Below are 21204 nucleotides of genomic sequence, written 5' to 3' on the forward strand. Positions count from 1 at the left end.
TAACTCTCTCCGTCCACCCTATCTCACTCTCTCTATCCTATCTTTACTCACTCTCTCTATCCTCCCCTCTCTCTATACATCCTTCTCTTTCCTCTCGCTCCCCCCTCTCTCTCTCTATATATATCCTTCTCTTTGCTCACCCTCTCTATCCTTGCCTCTCTTTGCTAACTCTCTTTGTACTTATCTCACACACTCTCTCTACCCTTCTCTTTGCCCTCCCTCCCTCCCTCCCTCCCTCTCTCTCTCTCTCTCTCTCTCTCTCTCTTTTTCTATCCTTCTCTTTGCTCACTATCTCTATCCTCCCTCTCCCTCTCTATTTCCTTCTCATTTCTCAACACTTAACTCATGTTTTACGTACAGATCCTTGAGTCTACAAACTTAATACTACCTTATTCATCCACACAATATAGAAAATGTCAATTCTTTATTGTTTTGTACGACATGTTGTGCATAAACATTGTCGAAACTGTCAGTGATATCTTATTGCAAAACCCCAACATGCATTGTTCTTACCCTCTTTCTCTCTTTTTCATATTAAAAATAAGATCATGACATAATCATAAACAATTGCTAAACCGAGTCACTTGAATATTCACAAAAGAAATATGTTTATTTTACTACAATGAAATCTTTTTAAAGACACCCTCCATAACGTCTTCTTTGGTATCAATACAAACAATGTTCATGCTTAATTTGTGCGCTACCATAGTACAATCTCCACATTTTTATGCTCTACTATCACTTGCCCTTTTTTTATACGATGCTTTAACAGGCTATCTTAAAAGTCATATCCACGCTGACATCCACCTGCAAAGAAAATATCTCTCTTAATTCCACAAAAAAATGTAACACCCTTAATTTAGAGCACTTATATGTTTGTACCATACCTCGCCATGTTGTCCCTTTTGGGCATGTGTCCCAATGCATCAAAGTGCAAGGATCAATGATATAATCAGGCAAGAAAGGTTGTGTATTGGTTTACTCCAACTATGCTCGTGAAGGTAGCATTGACGAGGGTATGTGTCTACACAAGAGTATGATATGATTTATTGTAACAAAAAGTGATATTCAATGGTAACCTCTATGGTTAGTGTTGCTTACCTCTTGTCCAAACGTCTTTCCAATCTACGTTGTACACCGCACATTCACTAGGGTGTCTAAGGAGAAGACAGATTGCTCGGCCTGTGCTATAATGGTTGCCACTTGATACATAGTACCGATGATAATAATAGAGCCATTGTCGTCTAAGATAGTTGAAGCAATAAAAACTCCTCTCCATTTATGTGGCATAGACATAAAACGTGAGAATGACATATACGCAACATATACACAACAACACTTAAGGTCTTAATGAAGGAAAAATCATTTCATCACTCACATGTACAAAGATTCCATGGTGGGATGTCATCAGAATAACCATAAACGAAACCTCTTGTACGCAACCTCACTATAATACAATATGTATGTATATATAAAATAATTATAATTATTGAAATTTATAAGTTATAATGACGATTATTAATGGTGGCAAGCTTGTATGTATATATAAAATAATTATTATTATTGAAATTTATAAGTTATAATGACGATTATTAATGGTGGCAAGCCAGCATTAGAACTGCGATGCATATGGAGATTTGGTTTTGATGGTTCGATGATGGAAAAAGACCTGTCGATTTAGGGTTTACATTAATTTGTGCGTTTGCAGATCCTTGAATTAGGGTTTGCCTGCCAAAACTAGGGTTTCTGACATGTTCGAGTAGCTCGGCCGTACGTACTTCTGGGGTTTCGTGCAGGAGCAGCTTGGTCGTACATATTTTCTGTAGCAGCCATGCCTCCAAAGCCTAACCCTAACAAGGCTGCCAAGGAGAAGCAGAAAGTTGATACTGCAAAGAAGCGGAAGCAGGTGGAGGACAAGACCTTTGGGCTAAAGAACAAAAACAAGAGCAAAAACGTTCAGAAGTATGTGCAGAGCGTGCAGCAATCGGTTCAGGCCCGAGCTAAGAAGCCAGAGGATGATCCGAAAGCTGCTGCTAAGGTGAGCTATGGTGATTTTTCTCTTCATGTTTTACAGTATTGTTTTTTAAAGTTTTTTTTGTCAAGATCTCTGGTTTTCACGGCACAGATGTAACTAAGATAGTTGAGCTGGCTTCACACACTCCCGACCATCAAGCCTGTAATGTCACAAACATCTCTCACCTGATCATGCCCATGACCAAACCGCTAGAGGGCACAATCCTTCCAAAATTATTGGCAACACAAAACCAGCCAGCCAACCTTCTAACCAAGCACCAACACCTCCTCATATATGTGCATCTGGCCATCTGTGAGGGTGTGAGAAGCCAATTGTCCCCCAGCTTGTTGGCAAGCCTTCAAGCTCCCGACCAGGCCTGACCGGGCTTCTGCCAACCGGCCGCTGCCTGTAAATGCTCTAAGAGATACTATAAAACAGCACCTTTTCCAATCAAATTTGCTGATCTCCTTTATTTGCCAAGAAAATCCGTAATCCATTACGACAGATGCCATGAAAAAAGCAATAATAAAGACCAACCTTACCCAGATCATTATGTCAAAAAAAGGTAATAGTTAATTTTTGTCAATTTAACTGCCATGGCAACCATAAAAACAGAAAAGTGGAAACAACTGTAAAGATCATCTTAAAAATGAGGTATTAAAATAAAACAAAATAAGTTGTCTGACTTTTCAACAGGTAGAGTTGAAAAGATAACATGCTTTTTCATGGTTGCCTACATTGGCATTTCATTCCATGAGCTGAGATTGAGCCCTCCCCTCTATGCAGAAAAAGAAAGAGGAAGAGAGTCAACGGGAGAAGGAGCTGAATGAGCTTTTCAAAGTTGCTATCAGCCAACCTAAGGTGCCTGTCGGTATGGTTGTGGATCTCATTGTGGCCTTGCTGTGTTTGTTTTAGTTGGAAGTCCTTATCACAATGCTTTGTATTGTTTCTCTTTTTTTAAATTATATAATGATATATGTACACACACATGTTCTATGTGTGTGAACCTAATATTGTGCAAAAGTATGTATTTACGAATGTCTGTATGTATATATATAAATAGGGTATCTTGCTGCTATTAAGATGCATCAAGTTGCATAGCACGTCGTGTATGCATTTATGTATGCATGTATGTATGTAGGGAAATCTTGGCCTCTACTAGCGTGCATCCATCCTATGCTCGCATAGCATGTCCTATGCTTGCATAGCATGTGTGTGTGTGTGTGTGTGTGTGTGTGTGTGTGTGTATGTATATAGATAGGGTTGTGTTGTCCAATTTTAAACATGCAATCCATCCTACGCTGCAGGCGTGGACCCGAAGTCTATTCTTTGTGAGTTTTTTAAACGAGGGCAGTGTGCAAAGGGGTTTAAATGCAAGTATTCTCATGACCTAAATGTCGAAAGAAAGGGTGAAAAGATTGATCTGTACAGTGATCAGCGGGATGGTAAGGACTAAAAAAGCTTCTTATGCTTGTGTAGAATGGCTCTGCTGTTTTTGTATCCTTAAAACTAACTTTCTATGTGACAAACATACATCAGTGTTTTCTTACTTGTGCCTTTTTTATCCGATCTCAGGAACAATGGAAGATTGGGACCAGGAGACCTTGGAAAAGGTTGTGCAATCCAAAGGCTTGGAGTACAGTCAAAACAAACCTACAGAAATAGTATGCATTTTACCTTTTAACATGCCATGTTGTATTTTTGCATCCTTCTTGAATCCTAGTAGTGCTTGCATTGTAACTTATGTTGATCCTTGTGATCCCATCACCATGTGAATTGCCATCCTGGTCATCTGTATACTTCAGGCTCCTGTGATCGTAGTTCTTTGCTTTCATAGAGAAAAACATCGTTTTAATGATCCTCTTTCGGGGCATAGTAACAAAAAAATGTGTTACGTTGAAGTGAGACCTTTGAAACGTTTTCAGGATGAAACGTTTCGAAACCTCTCAATAAAACATGTTCCACCTATAAAAATTTAAAGTCAATATTTTTAAATTCTTCTTTTTGGGAAAATTTTGTGCATGAAATGAGCCCTATTTTACTGCCCCCAATAACTCTTTGATTGTGCATCCATGTTTCTCTTTAATAGCTCCCAATTTGCTATTATTTGCACTTGAATTTGGCCTTGCATCCATTTACTTCACATTTCCTTTCTCTTTTTCTCCATCTTCTGCTCTTCTTCTTCTCATTTTCTTTCTCTCCCTCTTTCTTCTCATCTTTTATTTTTTTTCCTCTTGTTTTCTGTCTCTTCCCCCCCTTTCTTTGATTTTTATTTTTAGTACCCATGATGATGTATTTCATGGACATGATGTAACCTTTTGGTCTCATAGGTCATTCGACGCCACACACTACCATCTACTTCACACATGACATGGCAGACATATACACTGGCAGAGTAGAGGATGGGCTCCTACTCATGGATCCCCTGGCATCTATGGATACCATTACAGCCCAGCTCGCATCACTCCTACACACGGCTGCATTACAGAGCTTCCCACATCGTGTACACTCAGGAGAGCCTGCGAGACCTGGGACTATGCCCCAGAACAGATGGTATGATGACGAGTGCAGAGCCCTATACTCACGACTCCGCATACAGAGAGCCTTGGGAGCCATCACAGAGCAGGAGTCGAGGAGAGAGATGAGGAGACTTACTCGCCGCAAAAGGCGGGCCTTCGCAGAGATGCAGGAGCTAGAGATCTTTCATTTCTTCATGAGTAGAGATAGCCCTGTCTCATGGCGGCACTTCAGAGAGCCCCGGACCCCGACACCTATTGCAGACCCACAGACATGGCACACATATGCAGAGGGTCTATACCATGCCCCACAGCAGCCACCTATACCTCAGCCACAGGAGCCTCGACCTACCACAGCTAGCTTCTTTACCCACTCGATGGTACAGGAAGCTATCCGCCGCCTACAGCATGGACGGGCCGCCGACCATATGGGCCTGCAGGGTGAGAATCTCATATATGCAGTAGATTCTTTAGCTCCTTTTCTTGCACACCTGTTTAACAGGGCACTAGCAGAGGGTTTGCCTGCGGAGTGGACGATGCACACCATTGTGCCGATTCACAAAACAGGGGATATGCTCGATCCGAGCAACTACAGGACGGTTATGGTTGGCCACGTGCTGGCCAAACTCTATGGTGCAGTGCTGGAGCAGGAGCTTAGCTTATATGCTGAGCGAGCAGGTTTACGCTCATCAGGGCAGGCAGGCTTCAGGAGAGCTTTCTCTACCACTGACCATGTATTCACTTTGAGATGTATGATTGATCAGGCCAGAGTGAGGAAGAGAAAGCTCTATTGCTGCTTTGTGGATTTCCGCAAGGCATTTGACACAGTACCACGAGAGAGGCTCTTTCAGCGCCTGCAGTCTCTTGGCATACCAGCAGATATGACATGGGGCATCTATGCATTATATGAGCAGGTTTTTGGGCGAGTCAGATGTCCAGGAGGTATGTCCGAGACTATTGCTAGCACCATTGGTGTGAAGCAAGGATGCCCACTTTCCCCCACGCTATTTGGGTTATACATTGATGAGGTGGCTGACTTCATTACACGGGGAGGCGGAGATGGAGTTGATTTAGCAGGTACCTCAGTACATATTATGCTCTATGCTGATGATATTGTATTAGTGTCTGAGTCCCCAGGTGGTCTACAGCAGCATCTACATGCACTCCATGATTTCTGCACACAGAGGGGTCTTACTGTGAACCTTGGGAAAACCAAGGTTATGGTCTTTCATACATCGAGACAGGGCAGGAGTCAGCTGACATTCACTCTCGCAGGATGCCAGGTGGAGGTGGTGACATCATACGTGTACCTAGGGGTTACCTTCTCTGCAGCAGCCACACGCTTTACCATGGGTTCAGCAGCCAGAGCTAGATTGACACGGGGATATGCAGCATTGGCTATGCTAGAGAGACAGTGCCACCAGGCGCATTTTCAGGAGCCCCGGACGAAGGGGTGGCTATTTGACACATTAGTCACACCGGCATTGATGTATGGAGCAGCAGTATGGGCGCCAGGCCTTGCTACCCATTGGTGGACACAGATAGAGAGACCACAGGCCCTCATGATGGCACGCATGATACGCAGCAAACCGTCAGTACCTCATGACATTATCCGAGCAGAGTTTGCTGCGTCTCCTATGATGGTAGAGGCCATATTTCAGACTATATGCCTGCTAGACAGATTCAGAGAGATGCCACAGGACAGATTATCATACAGAGCTTTTCAGGCATCTAGACAGTTGGCTGAGGCAGGAGACAGAGGATCATGGTATGCACAGGTCACACATTGGTTCTCACAGCATGGCCTAGACATGGATCATCTACCACCATTCCAGTATGACAGGGATGCACCACATATCCGTCTCTCTCATAGTGAGAGGAATAGAGTATTGAGACAGGATCTATGGCAGCTCTATACACGAGAGACATGGATATCGCCTACACAGCCTCTTCCACCGAAGATGCTATACTACAGAGATCACTTCATGAGTATCACTGATGATGGATTTATAGAGAGGCCTAGATACATGGAGGGCTTTTTACCACACGGCTCCCGAGTGGCTATTGGTCAGCTCAGAGTTTCATCACACCGATTGGAGATTGAGACTGGCAGAGCAGCACGGATCCCCCGAGAGGAGAGGGTATGCAGATTGTGCAGAGAGGAGGTGGAGAGTGAGGAGCATTATGTATGCAGATGCAGAGCATATACAGCCATCAGAGAGAGATATCCCATTTTATTCAGAGAGCCACATTCCCTATGCCAGATCTTTGAGGCAGTAGACCAGCGCATACTGGGGAGATACATTCTAGACATACAGCGCCACAGAGAGACATTATTACAGGCTCAGACAGCTCCAGAGGGGGGGCGACAGACACAGATTACTATATTTTTTCAGAGATCCATACCCCTCCCAGCCCCTACACGGCAGGGAATTACTCTCCAGAGAGCAGAGACACTTAGAGCCCGCAGGAGACAGAGGACACCTGGCTTTCGGACACCACGCCTATACCAGAGAGAGATGACAGAGATCAGAGCTCAGTTTCACAGAGAGGGTGCGGAGCGACTGGCTTGCTTCAGAGCACACTCAGGCATGTTCTTCAGGGAGCTGTGGACACCCCCTTCACTGATGTATACCATTTTATACCCCCAGTATGGTACAGGATGGAGCTAGCTAGGTTGCATATCATGATTGTATACTCCATGCATATAGCTTTGCATTCTCCTAGTAATAGAGCTCCATCCCCTGCACACCCAGATTCAGCTTTTTTATTCAGTACTTTTTCATTTTGTTGGGATGACAGAGGATACCCCATACATGTACTCCGATTTGTCTCATAGGCCGAGTTCGGTCTTTTGGAAGACGTTAATAAAATCTTTCTTTCTTTCTTTCTTTCTTTCTTTCTTTCTTTCTCTCTCTCTCTCTCTCTCTCTCTCTCTCACTTTTACCAGCCCACCCCATAGGAACCAATCACACTTTCCTCTCCTTCACTATCACGTGCCTCTCCTTACCGCCCACACCAATCCCACCTGTTTCCACCTTCACTCGCCTCCTCATGTCCACGGCTTTCCTCCATCATGCATGACTTCGCTCATGCTAGCTTCCCCTACAGTGTACACTACCTGCTCCACTGCCAACTCCTCTAGAGGATCCCAACCTTAAAATGGGTGTCATGATGATGAATGCAGAAACACACGGCTCCAACTCTTGCAAAATAGAAAGCACGAGCTGATTTCGGCACGTGAACTACCCGCAGGAAGGACTCTGCATTTCTTGCCAAACAAGAACTAGAGATTTACCATCTCTTCTTAAGTGAGGATAGCTCGGACGCTTGACTTTTTCTTGAGGAAAGAAGGACCCCAACATCCATCATAGACTCCAACCTCTGGGAGTCTATGCACGACGTCTTTATGAGGTGCTAAGTTTCGCGACCTTTTGCAGGTACCCTTGGTAGATAACCAAGGTCGGTTAGCTATTGACAAGGCATTAACCTCGGGAATCTGACTAAGTGCATTTGCAACTTGGTTTCCTCAAATTGAAAGATGCAACTACTCATGGTTCAATGTTGATCATTCCGGATTTGCAAAAGCCTTTTAGTGTGGAATCTGATGCATCTGGAAATTGCATAGGAGTTGTCCTTAATCAAGAGGGACATGCTATGGCTTATGAGAGCCGTATATTGCATGATGCAGAGCTATCTCTTGGCATTTATTGGAAAGAGCTCTTGGCTGTAATTCATGCACTTACTATATGGAAACATTACCTTCTTGGGGCTGATTTCACTGTGACGAGAGTTTGAGGTATTTTCTTACCCAAACTAAATTGTCAGAGAAGCATATGAGGATGGCTAATTTCCTCTCTATGTTTCATTTTCAGATCTTGCACACCCCAGGAAAGAAGAATGTAGTGGCCGATGCATTGTTACGAAAGCCGTATGTAGCAGCTATCTCTGTCGCGTCTCATGGGGACTTGTCTGCCATGCATGATTTGTATCATACGGATGTTGATTTTGCCACTATTTGGACTGATTTGATGGCTGGTCATGCACATGCCTCATATGTGATCAAAGAGGGTTATCTCATGAAAGATAATTGCCTATGTGTGGTGTCTCACATGAGGCAAAAGGTTTTGGATGAGTGCCATACTCCTCCATATGCTGGTCATAGAGGCATAATGTGTCACGTAGACATTTCTGTACAGAAGGTGCAGGACCTCGGATGGTGAACTGGTCCCATGTGAGCCTAGTCCGGGACGAGTCAGTCAGGGATCCATCTCAGATGTCCGAGGTCAGGTGTGCATTGTCCTGCACATGAGTCCAAGGTCAAGTGTGCGCTGTCCTGCACATGAAACAGTGCCAGTCCGCGCTGTGAGTCTCCCTCTAGAATGATGTCAGTGGTTCCGTGTATCTGGTATGGTACCGGATGCCAGATCACTGAGTAGATAGTGTTAGGACAAGGGGCCAGCCCATAGGGCTACCCCGGATCTTAGTGTGGGCATGGGAATGGTGTGGAATCACCCCCATGAGGGCCAGGGAGGCCCAGGCTGAACCCACCAGCCATGGAGGGGCTGTAGGACAGCCCTAGGGCAAAGATAAGGCAATTTCGAGGAATTTACAGCCTTTAAATGGTTGTAGGGCATGCATGGGGCAGCCCATACAGGCTGCCCAGCCCTTGGATTGTGGGCAAAGGCTGTGCCCAGCACTCTGGAAGCAGGCGCATGATGCCCAGCCATCTAGGGAGTAATGTGCAGCATTTTAGGTGATTTTTCCAGCATTTATTGCTGACTTTTCACAAGTCGTGGGACATTTGTGGTGGCCGCCTGTTTATCTACTGGCTGACTGCTGTTGGAAAGTGGAATAAATAGTGGAGGCCACAATCCCATTCATTTATCTGATTATTCACCAAGAGCTCAAGCAAATCAAGGGCTAGACAAGCCAAGGGAGTTGCTAAGCAAAGGGGTGGAGTACTGAAGGTCAAGGGCAGGGATTTCCCAGCCAAGAAAGGTCAAGATTGCTGTATTTTCTTTCAGATTTCTCATCATTCTAATAAAGCAAATACACCATCCGTGGTAGAGGGTAATTGGGACCCAATACTGTGTCCTCTCCATCTCTCCCCCTCTCTCTCTAGTTTTTGCACATCTCCTTTCAGTTTGTGCGTTAATTTCGTCGCGAAAAGAGTGCTGAATTCTGAGTATTGAAGTTACTGATTCTTCTCCGAAGCTTCCGCATATTACAGTGGTATCAGAGCCTACTTCAAATACAAAGATTCAGCAAAGAAACCAGAATTTTTTCTCACTCGTGTGGTTGGTTTTTAGACTCCGGTGGACTACCCCTTTTGGAGTGACTCCCGTCCCTCGAAGGACGGTTGGTTTTTAGCCTCCGGAAGCCTCCGAAAGTCTCCCACACAGATAGTGGATGGTCAAATTGCGTTCCGGAAAGGAATTGCATTTTCCTGCTATGGCGAGCTTCGACGACGACAGAGACCAAGAACCATGGGACCAGAGTGCACTAGGCAGCCCAGCTAGGGCACCAGGCTTGAGTGTCACAGACATGTTTCAGTAGATGATGCGAGCAATCTCAGAACAGACAGCCAAGTTGGATGAGCAGAAGGCGCAGATCTTGGCTCTAGAGTGGCGTACCCGCTCTCCAATGTCGCGTTTTCCATCTCCTCCTCCCTCTCCTTCCGTATCCCAGATACCAGATCCTCGACACAGGGACCCTCTCGCGGGGTCACAGCCGCAGCCAAGCTCTTTGCTTGAGTTGCAGATGCGTGCATTGGAGATCCGACAATGAGAAGACGAAGCCATGCGACGCGTGGAACACGAGCGGTACCTTAGAGCCTTGGATGCCAGATTGACACCGGCGGCGCCCTCGAATCATTTTCCCGAGAAAATGAACTTTAGTAAGTATAATGGTAAACTCGATCCCACAACTCTTTTATTCATGGTTACATCAATTTGAAGCTTACTTTGCCGCAGTTAGGAAAACAGATACTGACAGAGTGATCTTAGCCAGTTGGTACTTGGAAGGTGAGGCCATTCCTTGGTGGACTTAGTGGGCTCATGCCCACACCAGAGCAAGTATGGCAGCTTATGTGTGGGATGAGTTTGTCCGCGACCTTAAGCAGCGGTTTCTACCGCCCCACTACCTTGAGCGACTCGAAGACGAGTTCAGGGGAGCGTGTCAGAATGCGCAACCAGTCCTTCAGTTTGCCAATAGAATTTCAACTTTATGTCTGTAATTAGGCTTATCTGATACGGACAAGAAAGGGCAGTTTTTGTATGGCCTGGATACGCAAATCCAATGGGAGGTGCGTTTGTTTAGGCCAGCCACCTTTGAAGACGCTCTCTCGCTTGCGCAGAGTGTAGAAATGAAGCACAATGGTGGCAAGCCCAAGACATCCCAGCCGGCTACTCTTAGGGCTACCGCCTCGGGGGGCAAAGGCCAGAACCAAACGGGGTCTTCCCCAGGACAAAGCCCGGGAGCCTCTGGCTCCAAGAACTCAAACAATGCGTCTAAGCTTACTCCAGACCAGAAAGCAGAGGCAGGCAAGACAGGCGGCAAGTTGAGTGCTGAGGAGCTTTCTCAATACAAGAAGGAGGGTAGATGTTTCTTTTGTCATACAAAAAGACATACTTCTCGGGGTTGTCCGAAGAAGAAGCCTCCAAAGGCCGCCGCCGCCGCCGCCGCCTCCGTGGTGAGCTTAGCTCCCACACAGACCCCAGCGGCTACCCCTAGTTCTTCAAACCCCAGTGCTTCAGTTGGAGCAATTATTAGTCGTCGGGAGCTCGAAGATAAGCAGAAGGGCGCCCATGACCAGGAGTATGAGCGCAACGAATTGCTCAAGTCCTTTGGCTACATAGGTGGCCAGAGAGTCGTTGTCTTGTTTGACAGCGGCAGCACGGAGGATGTGGTCACGGAACAGGCCGCTAGGCGTGCCCGTTTCGAGCTGACTTCGGTGGACAAATAGGTTGAGGGTTTTAGCACAGGCATGACAACGAGCGTCAAGTATGAAGCTCTAGGTGCTAAGATAGTGATTCAGGGCATAGAGTTTGTGCGTGATTTTATGGTTGCCTCTCTTGTAGGAGCAGACATAATTTTGGGTATTCAGTGGTTTCACAAGTTTCTTCCTGACGTCAAGTGGGACAAGCACACGTTCCAGATCAATCGGAATGTGTCAAACGCCCCAGTGACCATTAAGTGTGAGCCAGGAATTCCGAACTTTCCGCTCATAAGCCACTTGCAGGCTAAGCGAGCAGTTAGGAAAGGTGCACAGTGTGCGATGATTTACATCCAGACATCCTAGACGGTGGCCAGTGCTTCCGAGAAGTACTCGGTTCTCCATGAAAAGTTCCAGAAGGTTTTTCTTCGGGACAGCCTTCCTCCCCAGCTCCCCCCGTCCAGACCAGAGGATCACAGGATTGACCTCCTCCCAGGCTCGGAACCCCCGAGCAAGTTTCCGTATCGCCTTTCTAAGGCAATGGAATCGGAGTTGGACTGCCAACTCCAAGAATTGTTGCAAGCTGGCTTCATCCTGTCAGAATATGCAGCGGAGATGATGACCAAGCCTGGGAACACAAGAGCAAAAGCAAAAACGCAGGCAGAAAAACAGCACAAGAGAGAGACAGATGTAGGCGTGTAACTCTGCTCTATATACACAAGAAGATCCCGAATATGATACAAATGAGGTATGGGGGCTGAGGACCAATATATACCTCCCATAGAGGGCAGTCGGCCAGCAACAGAAAAGCCCACGACTGCTGAATATGTCCCACGACTGCATACAGGCAGTCGGCCAGCAAACAGGTGCCCACGACTGATGAAATCCAGTCGGCCAGCAGCCCAGTAGCCCACGACTGATCAACATGGAGTCGGCCAGCACTGGGGTGCTCCTGGCATCACCTGGCAGCCCTCCCAAGCCTCAGAAAAATGGGAAAAAAATAGGGGAAAAATACGGAGTGTGGGGAAAAATGGGAAAACACCTCATAAGGGCGGGCACACCCACAACAAAGGCCCTGGTGTATAAAACTAGACAGGAGATGACTTCTAACACCCCCTCTCAGCTCCTGGCTGTGTAACCAACCACTGGGAGCTGGGGTGCCGCCTGAGCAAATCCTGAGAGCGACTTCGTGAAGAGGTCCACCGTACTGTCCTCCGTCGAACAGAACTCCAGCAAGATGTCATCAGCAACAATCTGTTCACGAACAAAGTGCCTCTGGATGACCAAGGGTTCCTCCAGTGGAAGCCCAATCCTGCAATGTAACCTCCTCCTGCTCCGTAAAACTGCTCCTGGGGCATAAGTAGATCTCCTCGTGTCCGGATCTCCTCCCCAAACCGAGTCACTCCAACCGCGGAGTCGGACTCCATCCAACAATCCCCCTCCTGTGTACAAGAGTCCATGATCCTTCACATGCCGCAGAAACCACAGGAAACGCGATCCTGCCTCACAAAGAGACATCTGCAACAATGAGCTCAACTGCCTCATCAGGAAGCTCCCGTCCAATCCGGTATCCATCAACCAGATCAATGAACCATCCAGCTTCTGAGTCACAGAGACATCACACTGCTCACAAGGATCAACACCTGTTACGGTGCATAAACAAGTCCTGGAAACCTGATGAAACCTGTCAACCACCCCCTCTGAATCCGGAACCACAAAGCCTGGAGAAACCACCTCCTTCTGCAAGCAAACACCTGTCACCTGCCTGGCTTTCCGAAAGGTCCCCGTGGAAAGAACATCCTCAACTACTGGAAGTTCTATGTCCCGAACACGACGAGACATCAGAGCATAAGTGACCTGTTCAGCTTCCTCTGACTCACGAACACAAGAACTACCAACCTCAGTACTGGAAAGTTCCTGCCAACTGCTGCCATCTACTGGTAATAAGCTATCCACCACCTGGTCTCGGAAAGCCTGTACCTGCAGCGTATCCACACCTGAGTAGCTATTACCACACTGCCACTCATCACAATCTTGAGGACCTGGGAGAGAGAGTGCTGAAAGCCTGTAGACTCCATTCTCCACTCCACCTTCCCAAACCACTTGGCCTGTTGCTTTGTCCCGGAGAGCAACAAAATGCTCATCAAACTCCACCCGTACGCCAGTCTTGCAAACCTGATGCACTGACAACAGATGAAAACCAAGTGCCGGAACATACAACACCTGGGAGGAATGCTTCCCCCCTCTGCCATCGGGAACTATCTCCATCCTGCCCTCACTGTGAACTGGGATAGTGGACGTATCCCCAGTAAGAATATGACCAGAAAGCCTGCAGAGATCCTGTAAACCGGAACGGGAAGGAGTCATGTGCCTAGAAGCACCACTATCGAGAATCCACTCCCGAGTATCCGCTGCGGAGAGTCCTCCAATCTCCTCCCTGCCTGAAGAAAATGAAGCATCGGTGTCCATCACCTCCAGGTGCACAAAAGCCGGAGTCTTCATGATTGCTGAGGAATCTTCTCCCTTCTCGGTCTAACGCTTGGGACACTGCCTCCAGTAGTGGCCTTTCTCGCCACAATCATTACAGGTCCTCTCTGCCTTCAGTTTCTCGCGGTCAGCGTCGGACATCTTCTCAGAAGACTTCTCCGATGAAGCCTTCCCCTTGCCCGAGTTACGGCCTTTCGACCGTTGGCCAGTAAAGGCCTCCGAACCTCCACCCTGAGGAGGGTTCGTAAATCGTTCCTCCTGGTCCAGGACCATGGGCACAAGCTCCTCCCACGTGATGGTGCTGAGCCTGCCACTGGTAATCAACGACGAGTAGAATGCTGAGTACGAAGAGGGCAAATGTGACAGCAACGTTATGGCCATGTCCTCTGACGATATCTCCTTCCCAGCCTGGAGAACTTCCTGCTGAAGAGCCTGCAGCTTGTTAATATGCTCCCGCATCGTCGACGACTTTGCAGGGCTCATAACCCGCATCTGTACTTCCAAGGAAATCCTCTTCATGGGCGATACCCTGTTGTAAAGTGAGGCCAAATGCTGCCATATACCTCTGGCCAGCGTCATATGCTTTACATGATTAATTACCTGTGGTGTGCAATTGAGGAAAATAAACGAACGGACCCTGGCGTTGACGCGATCCCACATCTGCGTCTGGGCCTCCCGGTCCTTTCGGGTTGACGGTAACTCCCCTTCCTCTACTTCCGGCCGTGGAATACCAACAACGACGAAATCGGCGAGATCGTAGGACTCCAGAACGGATTCCATCATCACCTTCCATATGCCGTAGTTGCTCCCGTCCAACTGACGGTCCACCGGGAACGTGGGGAGTGTCGGGATCTTCACATGTCTCTCGGCCATCTCAAACAGATCTGCCATAGCGGGGATGTACTCTGAAAAGGGTGGGTGGGTGGGAACAAAGAAGAACTGATACCTGCAAGTGGCTGTCCAGCAAATCAGCCCGCCTTCCTCTTGCTTCTCCTCTTCCCGAACAGTCCAAAACAGTCCACCAATCAGCAACAAAACAGCCCCCCTCTTGCTCACACAAATCCCAAGACCTATCTAGAGCCTAGGCTCTGATACCATGTCAGAATATGCAGCGGAGATGATGACCAAGCCTGGGAACACAAGAGCAAAAGCAAAAACGCAGGCAGAAAAACAGCACAAGAGAGAGACAGATGTAGGCGTGTAACTCTGCTCTATATACACAAGAAGATCCCGAATATGATACAAATGAGGTATGGGGGCTGAGGACCAATATATACCTCCCATAGAGGGCAGTCGGCCAGCAACAGAAAAGCCCACGACTGCTGAATATGTCCCACGACTGCATACAGGCAGTCGGCCAGCAAACAGGTGCCCACGACTGATGAAATCCAGTCGGCCAGCAGCCCAGTAGCCCACGACTGATCAACATGGAGTCGGCCAGCACTGGGGTGCTCCTGGCATCACCTGGCAGCCCTCCCAAGCCTCAGAAAAATGGGAAAAAAATAGGGGAAAAATACGGAGTGTGGGGAAAAATGGGAAAACACCTCATAAGGGCGGGCACACCCACAACAAAGGCCCTGGTGTATAAAACTAGACAGGAGATGACTTCTAACACATCCGCCCTAGCGTGTCGCCATTTGCAGCACTGATCTTGTTTGTCAAGAAGAAAGATGGGTCTTCCCGTTTGTGTGTTGACTATCGTGTACTCAACAAGCTGACTATCAAGAGCAGATTCCCGATGCCTCGAATTGACTATATTCTCAAGAGGCTGAATGGAGCAAAGGTGTTCTCAAAACTGGATTTAAAGAGTGGGTACCACTAGGTACGGATTGTGGAGGGGGACATCCCCAAGACAGCCTTCCGTACGGAACGGGTCCACTATGAATTTGTGGTCATGCCATTTGGCTTGACAAACGTCCCAGCTACATTTAACCGCATGATGATGTGTGTTTTCCGGGATTTGATTGGAAAGTGTGTTCATATTTCTGGATGACAAACTCATATTTTTAGCTACAGTTGAGCAGCATGACGTTGGTGTGGAGAGAGTCCTTACGTTGTTGGAAAGCAACGAGCTCTACGTCAATGAAAAGAAGTCGGAATTTTATCTGTTCCAGGTGCATTACTTGGGATATTTAATTAGTGCTGAAGGCATTCGACTTGATCCGGCTAAAGTGGCCGAGACTGTCAACTGGGAAGTACCTCAGACAGCCTATGACATTAGATCATTTGTGGGTATATCCCAGGCATTATACACCCACATTGACAAGTTTTTAGACCTCTCGGCAGATCTCACCGATCTGCTAAAGGGAATAAAAACAAGAAGGCAAAAGATTTGAATGACTCCACGAGCGTTGGAGGCATTCCAGAACCTCAAGGTGGCTTTATCAGAAGCACCTTGTTTAGCACTTGCCTCGTGGGACGAACCATTTCAAGTGATCACCGATGCGAGTAACATCGCAATTGGAGGTGTATTGCAACAGAATGGTCATCCAGGAGCTTACATGTCTCGTAAGTTACTGCCCGCCGAGAAGAACTACTTAGTCTATGATCGTGAACTCCTAGCAGTTATACAGGCCTTGAAACATTGGAAACATTTCCTTTATGGCCGTGACTTCGAGGTTCGCACTGACCATCAGGCATTACGCTGGATTCAGACGATGCCAAGTGCACAGTGGCGTGATCGACAATACCGTTGGAGTAAGATATTCCAGCAGTTCGGTGGTATGATTGAGTACCTTCTAGGAAAGGCCAATCCAGTGGCCGATGCTTTGAGCAAGAAGGGACAAGTGTCTACGATTCAGACCACTAGACTTGATCTTGTTGGTACAGGACTAGCGGACATGAAGCACACGTACGCGGATTCCGAGGAATTCGGTACACAGCGGGAACAGGCATTGGATGCCACATGACCATGCCATTTTCTGATACGTGATGGTTGGCTTTTCTACAAAGGTCGACTGTGTGTCATGAAGTCGTTCAGGGCAGCTCTTCTCCATGATGCCCATGACGCCATTACAGGTGGTCATAGGGGCATGAATTCGACTCTGGAGAAATTAGAACGGCAATACTATTGGCCAAAGATGAGGCGTGATGTGTTTGCATATGTACAACGCTGTGACATCTATGCAATTAAAGCTATCTCCGAGTTGGACTATGCACGATGTATTTCATGTCAGTTGGTTAAAGCCATATGCAGGTCCACCCCCTTCAGAGATCAAAGACGAAGCGGAACTAGACATTGTGGATGAAGCAGAAGTTATGGTTCTAGAACAGATCCTTCTGCACCGTTTCAAGCATGGCTCAGGCCAAAAACACGACAGTTCCTCACGAAGTTTCAGGACCGAGGAACTCATGAAGGGGTATGACTCGATAAAGAATATTTCGAAGACTATCCGGTGTTATTGACGGATTATTTGGAGGCTATGCAGCTTTCGTCAAGTTAAGTAGAAGGGGATGTCACGTGCATCCTGCACTTGGATGCCACGTAGACATTTCTGTACAGAAGGTGCAAGACCTGAGATGGTGAACTGGTCCCATGTGAGCCCAGTCCGGGACGAGTCAGCCAGGGATCCATCTCAGATGTCCGAGGTCAGGTGTGCATTGTCCTGCACGAGTCCAAGGTCAGGTGTGCACTGTCCTGCACATGAAACAGTGCCAATCCGTGCTGTGAGTCTCCCTCTAGAATGATATTAGTGGTTCTGGGTATCTGGTATGGTACCGGATGCCAGATCATTGAGTAGATAGTGGTTAGGACAAGGGGCCAGCCCACAGGGCTGCCCCGGATCTTAGTGTGGGCATGGGAATGGTGTGGAATCACCCCCATGAGGGCCAGGAATGCCCAGGCTGAACCCACCAGCCATGGAGGGGCTGTAGGACAGCCCTAGGGCAAAGATAAGGCAATTTCCAGGAATTTACAGCCTTTATATGGCTGTAGGGCATGTATGGGGCAGCCCATACAGGCTGCCCAGCCCTTGGATTGTGGGCAAAGGCTGTGCCCAGCACTCTGGAAGCAGGCGCATGATGCCCAGCCATCTAGGGAGTAATGTGCAGCATTTTAGGTGATTTTTCCAGCATTTATTGCTGACTTTTCACAAGTCGTGGGACATTTGTGGTGGCCGCCTGTTTATCTACTGGCTGACTGCTGTTGGAAAGTGGAATAAATAGTGGAGGCCACAATCCCATTCATTTATCTGATTATTCACCAAGAGCTCAAGCAAATCAAGGGCTAGACAAGCCAAGGGAGTTGCTAAGCAAAGGGGTGGAGTACTGAAGGTCAAGGGCAGGGATTTCCCAGCCAAGAAAGGTCAAGATTGCTGTATTTTCTTTCAGATTTCTCATCATTCTAATAAAGCAAATACACCATCCGTGGTAGAGGGTAATTGGGACCCAATACTGTGTCCTCTCCATCTCTCCCCCTCTCTCTCTATTTTTTGCACATCTCCTTTCAGTTTGTGCGTTAATTTTCGTCGCGAAAAGAGTGCTGAATTCTAAGTATTGAAGTTACCGATTCTTCTCCGAAGCTTCCGCATATTACATAATGCCTACTACGCACATGATTGAGCGGTATTTCTTTTGGCTAGGTATGTGGAAGGACATAGAGGCACATGTACGTGCATGTATCACCTGTCAAAAGGTGAAATTTGATAGGCAAAAGGCACTAGGTTTGCCTCGGCCATTGCCTATTCCCACGCAGCCATGGGAAAGTATTACAATGGATTTCATTATGGACTTGCCACGCACCCAACAGGGTAATGCAACTTGGACAATTGTGGACAGGTTTAGCAAGCAAGCTCATTTCTTGCCGATCAAAAAGACCATCAAAGCTGAGCATATGGTTAAAATATATCTTGCACAAGTGTTCAAGCATCATGGAATGCTGAAGTCCATTGTGGGGGATAGAGATCCCAGGACTACAAGTCTCTTTTGGTGGGCCTTATTTGATAATATGGGCACCAAATTGGACTTCTCATCAGCTTATCACCCTCAAACGGATGGGCAAAGTGAGGCTACAAATTCAGACGTGTTGGATCTCTTGAAATGTTATGTGGCGGATCAGAAGTCTTCTTGGGAGAAGTACTTACCGCTTGTGGAATTAATGTTGCATTGCATAGCATCTTTATGTGCTTGCTTGCAATTGAAATTGCATGCTGTTTTCATGCTTGTTTGACTAATGTGTAGTTCCGGGTAAGGGGACGCCCGCTTGCAAACCGTGCGTGTGAAACTGTTTGCTGAGATGGTTATGTGGCATGTGACAGGTGGTAAGTGTAAGTATTGGTCATAACCCTAGCCTTAGGAATTAGCACTAATTTATAAGTGAGTGTGTACACACTTCATTAAGTTTTGGACGACCAAAACTCACTTATAAATTATGACTAGCCTGGTGTTCACACACACTGATGTCCCGAGGTGGACATAACCCAATGTCCACCACGCAGACCTTATCCCCTTTGTACAAAGGAAGTAACCAGCCATGTGTCCACTCTAGCTTGCGCCACAAAGCACCTGCCTGCCACCTACACTGGACAACTCACCACCTCACTCTTCCTCCTTTCTCTAGAGATGGGCGCCTCCTTCATGAGGGCTGTTGGGCTGCATTTTCTGCACTTTCTCCTTCCCAACTCCATTTCCAAGCTTGCTAAGGTGTTTTTCAAGCTTCCAAGATTGGGTCTGGTACTTCGTGTACTTGCCTGGAGCACGTCTATTTTGGTATAGTCTCATAAACGGGGATTGTCCATACCAATGTTGCATTGCATAGCATCTTTATGTGCTTGCTTGCAATTGAAATTGCATGTTGTTTTCATGCTTGTTTGACTAATGTGTATGAAACCGGCCTTCAGAAATCTGACGGGCGGTGAAACAAACACTCGCACATAAAACACTTCATCACCCATGGGGACCTGGAAAAGGGAAACAAACAGGGGGAGCTAGAGTGCTCTTGCAAATAGTACAAGGACACCGATTGGCCCCAAAACACAGTGGCACCCCTTGCGGTATTTCTTTACTTGAACAAAATTTGAGTACATAGTACAACTTGTAGAATCCTCTACCAATAGGATCCCTCGAAGCTTTCACCCAGGACTTCCAAATAAGAACTCTCGTTATTACAGCAAAGCATTCCATAGAGAAGGCACACCTGTACAACACCTCCCTGCTTGAAAAGGTCTTCTCCATCCCTACCATGGATCCCACAAACCCTTTCCCAAACAGCAGTAGGGCTGTACCAAACTACATGTCCTTCCTATAGTCACAGCTTGCATGTAACCTTGAGAAAACTACAACCTGTTCACATGAATCCAGAGACATCTTTCCATATGAAACCAAAGACCTGTATCCGATAAACCATAGACCTGTATCCCATAACCATAGGCCTGTTTCCTTGATACCAAAGTCCTGTTTCCTCTCGGGAAAACCAATGTCCTGTTTCCATGACAGATATACCATCAAATCACGGTTGCCAAAACCTAGAGAGAGAAAGATAGAGGACGTGTCAAGCAATCCCTGAATACACATAAGTCCCAGACGAAGAGCAACAACACATCTCTCCTTCCAAGAACATCATCCTGTGCATCTTAACTTGATCCTTTGTATCCTAGTCTCGTAAAACAAGGCCTGCAATCCATGATGAGAGAGAGAGAGAGAGAGAGAGAGAGAGAGAGAGAGAGAAATGAAATGATATATTAACGTCTCTAAGAGGCCATAATGGCCTATGAGACCAAAACTGAGAGTACATCTGAAGTTGGTGTCTCATCAAAGAGAACAAAACTAAAAAGTACAATAAACTGATTGTCCTACAGTTATAAGAACAGAACTGCAAGACTCCGAGATGATACTGAGTAGAAAATACTGGAAAATGTATATCAGGTAGATCCATGTATGCTGATCAATTGAAGTGTTGCCCTCTCCTTAGATCAAGTATCTCCGCCGTGGGGCTGTCGTAGAATGGAGAGGTCGTAGAGAGAGAGAGAGAGAGAGAGAGAGAGAGAGAGAGAGAGAGAGAGATTTTATTAACGTCTTCCAAAAGACCGAACTCGGCCTATGAGACAAATCGGCTGTGTATTTCCTGCAACCCCACCTGCTCGCGAAGAGAGAGAGAGAGAGAGAGAGAGAGAAACCCCTTGGCTGTTAGCCCCTCGGCGCCTCCTTTAGCTCGTCTCCTTCCAAGAGAGAGAGAGAGAGTCAAGCGTGCTATTCAGCCCAACAGCTGCTTGGATTTGTCTCTGCTGGTTGCTTCCACACATGCAGCCCGCCTG

The 21204-nt window shown here is 47.0% G+C and overlaps 1 protein-coding gene across 1 annotated transcript in view; it reads left to right on the forward strand.

Annotated features, from left to right (window-relative positions):
- The first annotated feature begins 1596 nt into the window (after positions 1-1596).
- Positions 1597-21204, forward strand: part of LOC147625324 (zinc finger CCCH domain-containing protein 11-like) — a 50960-nt gene continuing 31352 nt past the window's right edge. The window contains exons 1-4 of the mRNA XM_086818647.1: positions 1597-2038; positions 2801-2885; positions 3322-3459; positions 3590-3678. Of these exons, the coding sequence (XP_086674773.1) occupies positions 1832-2038; positions 2801-2885; positions 3322-3459; positions 3590-3678 (519 nt within the window). The 5' untranslated portion in view covers positions 1597-1831. The remainder of the gene's footprint in view (positions 2039-2800; positions 2886-3321; positions 3460-3589; positions 3679-21204) is intronic.

The sequence above is a fragment of the Cibotium barometz genome, chromosome 24 (assembly GCF_041138505.1).
Source record: "Cibotium barometz isolate CiBa-2024 chromosome 24, ASM4113850v1, whole genome shotgun sequence".
In the NCBI taxonomy this organism is placed as follows: domain Eukaryota; kingdom Viridiplantae; phylum Streptophyta; class Polypodiopsida; order Cyatheales; family Cibotiaceae; genus Cibotium; species Cibotium barometz.